Source organism: Oncorhynchus nerka, linkage group LG15 (genome assembly GCF_034236695.1).
Source record: "Oncorhynchus nerka isolate Pitt River linkage group LG15, Oner_Uvic_2.0, whole genome shotgun sequence".
NCBI lineage: Eukaryota > Metazoa > Chordata > Actinopteri > Salmoniformes > Salmonidae > Oncorhynchus > Oncorhynchus nerka.
In genome coordinates this window covers 6225271-6230055 of record NC_088410.1, presented here as the reverse complement: position 1 = coordinate 6230055, position 4785 = coordinate 6225271, and the positions used below count along the sequence as shown (strand labels likewise).

Sequence of the window (4785 nt, the reverse complement as noted above, 5' to 3'; positions counted from 1 at the left end):
CTCTAGTGGATATTCCTGCAGTCAGCATGCCAATTGCACGCTCCCTCAACTTGAGACACCTGTGGCATTGTGTTGTGTGACAAAACTGCACATTTTAGTGTGGCCTTTTATTCTCCCCAGCACAAGTTGCACCTGTGGAATGATCATGCTGTTTAATCAGCTTAATATGCCACACCTGTCAGGTTGATGGATTATCTTGGCAGAGAATAAATGTTAACTAACAGGGATGTAAAAAATTCTGCAATCTTTTTTTTCAGCTCATTAAACATCCAACACTTCACATGTTGCATTTTATAATTTGTTTATTGTAGTTACTATCAGTTTTAGGAACATCTTTCCAAATATTTCACATTATTTTTTACTTTACTCAAAATATGACATCAGTGATAGTCAAAATGTTGATAATCTGTGAACGTCTAAATAAGAAATTGGTCCATTTAAACAGCAATGTGTCGAACCCTTTCAACAACGGGGAGATTTTACTGATGTGCTTTGTGTCTTCGATGTAAAAACAAGTTTTGGACTTACACTTAAAATTACTTTTTTACTTATTTTACTGCATCAACTTCATGTCATTGTAAATAAAAGCCTTTGACACTTATGAAATGCTTGTAATTATACTTCAGCATTCCATAGTAACATCTGACAAAAATATCTAAAGACACTGAAGCAGCAAACTTTGTGGAAATTAATATTTTTCATTCTCAAAACTTTTGGCCACGACTGTAGGTCGCATTCTGTATCATACAGCTATGAAAGTTATATATTTAGAACTACCTTCTCGATTGGAATCCAGTGACGTCTGTGTCTTGAGTGTTCTAGAACTGTTTATTTGTTTGTGTTCTGACTTGTAAAACAGAATGAATAAATAAGTAGTGTAACCATTATCAGTAATTACCAGGAAACTCTACAACATTTGTTTTAAAATCACACTAAGATTGTTAAAACTGGCCTTAGGTTATTGAGGGATCTGATTAGGATTTACCCTCGTAGCAAGGCCGTTTTATCATGTGGAGGTTTCATTCGGGTCTCTATTTAAAAAAAACACTGTATTTGGCAGGAGAAAGACCAGATTCAGAGGAACCAGAGCCAGGGACGTCCAAACCAGCAAAACAACACCAGTGTTCCCACTGTGGAAAGGGTTGTAACCACTTATGTGAGCTGAAACAACATGAGAGAATACACACCGGGGAGAAGTCTTACCACTGCTCCCAGTGTGGAAAGAGTTGTAACGATTTGGGGAAGCTGGAACGGCAAGAGAGAATACACAGAGGGGAGAAGCCTTACCACTGCTCCCGCTGTGTCAAGTGTTTTCACCAGTTAGGGGCCCTGAAACAGCACGAGAGAATACACACAGGGGAGAAGCCTTACCACTGCTCGCAATGTGAAAAGATGTATAACCAGAAAGGACACCTGAAAGCCCATGAGAAAATACACACAGGGGAGAAGCCTTACCAGTGCTCCCAGTGTGGAAAGTGTTTCACCTGGGCAGGGTATCTGAAAAAACACGAAAGAATACATACAGGAGAGCAGCCTTACCACTGCTCCCAGTGTGGCAAGTGTTTTAACGATACAGGGGATCTGAAAAAACACGGAAGAATACACACAGGAGAGAAGCCTTACCACTGCTCCCGCTGTGTCAAGTGTTTTAACCAGTTAGGGGCCCTGAAACAGCACGAGAGAATACATACAGGGGAGAAGCCTTACCACTGCTCCCAGTGTGGCAAGTGTTTTAACCAGTTAGGGACCCTGAAACAGCACAATATAATACACACAGGGGAGATGCATTACCACTCCTCCCAGGATGCAAAGCTTTTGCCCATTTAGGAAGCCTGAAATAACATGAGACACAAAGGAGAAGGCTTACAGAAGGTTAGATTTTGGGAAAACATATTACTCATAACAATCACTTAAACATCATTAGAGAATCCACACAGGAGAGAAAAATTACTTCTCTTAGCATGTATATTGATATTTCACATCTCATTGACTCACAACTCATCAGAGAACATACACAGTGCTCCCATTGTCTTATATTGTTGACTGATAATGTGAGAAATTGCTTCTTCCAATTATTGATAAACATGTACCTGTTAAGAAACGGACTGTTAGATATGTTAAGGCTCTATGGATTGATGAGGAATTTAAAAACTGTATGTTTGAAAGAGTTGGGGCTAAAGGAGTAGTGAATAAGTCTGGCTGCACATCTGGCTGACTCTCGTACTGCAAATTGAGAAATTATGTGAACAAACTCAACAAAAATAATTAACTTATTAAGAAGCCAAGATCAATGATATAAAGAATGATGTAAAAAAACATCATGAAAGAAAAGCATGCAAGTTTTGAGTGGGAGAGTTAGTGTGGGAGAGGTGGAACAATTGTTATCGATCAATAATGACAAACCTCCTGGCATTGACAACAGATGGAAAGCTACTGAGGACAGTAGCTGACTCTATAGCCACTCCTATCTGTCATAGTAATTCCACTACCCAAGAGTGGTAAAGCGGCCTTTACTGGTTCTGGTTGCTGCCAGCTCTTAGCAACCTTTTGTAAAAATTTGTGTTTGACCAAATACAATGCTATTTCTCTGTAAGCAAATGAACAACAGACTTTCAGCATGCTTATAGAGAAGGGCACTCAACATGTACTGCACTAACACAAATGACTGATGATTGGTTGAGAGAAATTGATAACAAGACGATTGTGGGAGCTCTATTGTTAGATTTCAGTGCAGCCTTTGATATTATTGACCATAACCTGTTGTTTAAGAATGTTTGTGCTATGGCTTTTCAACCTCTGCCATAATGTGGATTCAGAGCTATCTATCTAATAGAACTCAGAGGGTTTTTAATGGAAGCTTCTCTAATGTCAAACATATGAAGTGTGATTTACTGCAGGGCAGCTCTCTAGGCCTTCTACTCTTTTCTATTTTTACCAATGGCCTGCCACTGGAATTAAACAAAGCATGTGTGTCCATGTATGCTGATGATTCAACTATATAAGCACCAGCAACCACAGCTAATGAGTTCACTGAAACCCTTAACAAATAGTTGCAGTCTGTTTTGGAATGCATGGCCAGTAATAATCTGGTAATAATCTGAACATCTCTAAAACTAAGAGCATTGTATTTGGTACAAATCATTCCTCAAGTTCTAGACATCAGCTGAATCTGGTAATGAATTGTGTGGCTGTTGAACAAGTTGAGGAGACTAAATTACTTGGCATTACCTTAGATTGTAAACTGTCATGGTCAAAACATATAGATTCAATGGTTGTAAAGCTGAGGAGAGGTCTAGCCATAATAAAGAGATGCTCTGCTTTTTTGACACAACTCTCCACAAAGCAAGTTCTGCAGGCTCTAGTTTTGTCTAATCTTGATTATTGTCCAGTCGTGTGGTCCAGTGCTGCAAGGAAAGACCTAGTAAAGCTGCAGCTGGCCCAGAACAGAGCGGCTGTCACGCCCTGGCCATGGAGAAGCTTTTATTCTCTATTTTGATTAGGCCAGGGTGGGCATTCTATGTTCCTTTTTCTGTGTTTTTCTATTTCTTTGTTTTTGGCAGAGTGTGGTTCCCAATCGGAGGCAGCTGTCTATCGTTGTCTCTAATTGTGAATCATACTTAGGCAGCCTTTTTCCACCTGTGTTTTTTGGGTAGTTGTTTTCTGTATAGTTGATTTGCCTTACAGAACTGTTCATTCTTCTCTTTGTTATTTTGTTCGAATGTTTTTTGATGAAATAAAAATCATGAACACTTACCACGCTGCGCTTTGGTCCATGCCTTCCGACGAGAGACGTGACAATCTTGTCATGTTTTGTGTTGACCGCAGGAGGGGTAGCTGCTGCTTTTGCAACAGCTAATGGGGATCCTAGTAAAATACCAAATACCAAACTGTTGTTGTCTCTGAGCTCAGAAATAAAGAATCTTGGTTTGACTTGGACTCCAGCAGATCCTTATACTTCAATATCCACTACAACTCACCCACAGATTGCTGTTTCATGATTGTCTCAATGAAGAGTTCCTCATTCCACTTTCCTGTGGGCTTTTACAAGCCTCCCACTGGTTGAATAAACATTGTTTCCACATCAAATTAAAAAAACATCCTTAACATTGATGAACCTTCTATATTCATCCCTAAACTAGCAACATTAACTATTGTCTATTGTTATTCTCAATGACATTCCTGGCCTCATGAAATCCTGACTAAATACAATGTTGATGTTGATGTTCCCACCAGCAACCATTTGTTTATTAGATTATATTTCTCATTAAGATGAATATAGTTTTAATTCTACATGGGTCACGCATTGCTTTGGTCATGTGTTCCCTTATGGGTCAATGATTTTAATTAGAATATAGCAATTATGCTCTGTCCTCAATCACTTACAGTTTCTTTGGAAAGTATTCAGACCCCTTGACTTGTAGGTTTAGGTCATCAGTAAAGGGGACATCTTAAATATTACAATGACCCTTTCAAAGACAGACATCCCCCGGACCTCCCCCTATAACTATTTTTAAAAGGGATGATCTGTTTTCTACAGCATTAAGGTCAGGGCGTTGTGATGCCCACTCCAATACCTTGACTTTGTTGTCCTTAAGCCATTTTGCCACAACTTTGGAAGTATGCTTGGCGTCATTGTCCATATTAGAAGAACCATTTGCGACCAAGCTTTAACTTCCTGACTGATGTCTTGAGATGTTGCTTCAATGTATTCATGTAATTTTCCTCCCCCATGATGCCATCTATTTTGTGAAGTGCCCCAGTCTTTCCTCCAGCGAAGCACCCCCA

General features: G+C 39.4%; 1 protein-coding gene across 1 annotated transcript; it reads left to right on the top strand.

The window, feature by feature from the left end:
* Positions 1-858: 858 nt before the first annotated feature.
* Positions 859-3930, top strand: LOC135560368 (zinc finger protein 776-like). Its single transcript, XM_065002262.1, has one exon. It carries the CDS (start codon positions 1009-1011, stop codon positions 1825-1827), a length of 819 nt encoding a protein of 272 aa, XP_064858334.1. The 5' UTR covers positions 859-1008; the 3' UTR covers positions 1828-3930.
* The last annotated feature ends 855 nt before the right edge of the window (positions 3931-4785 follow it).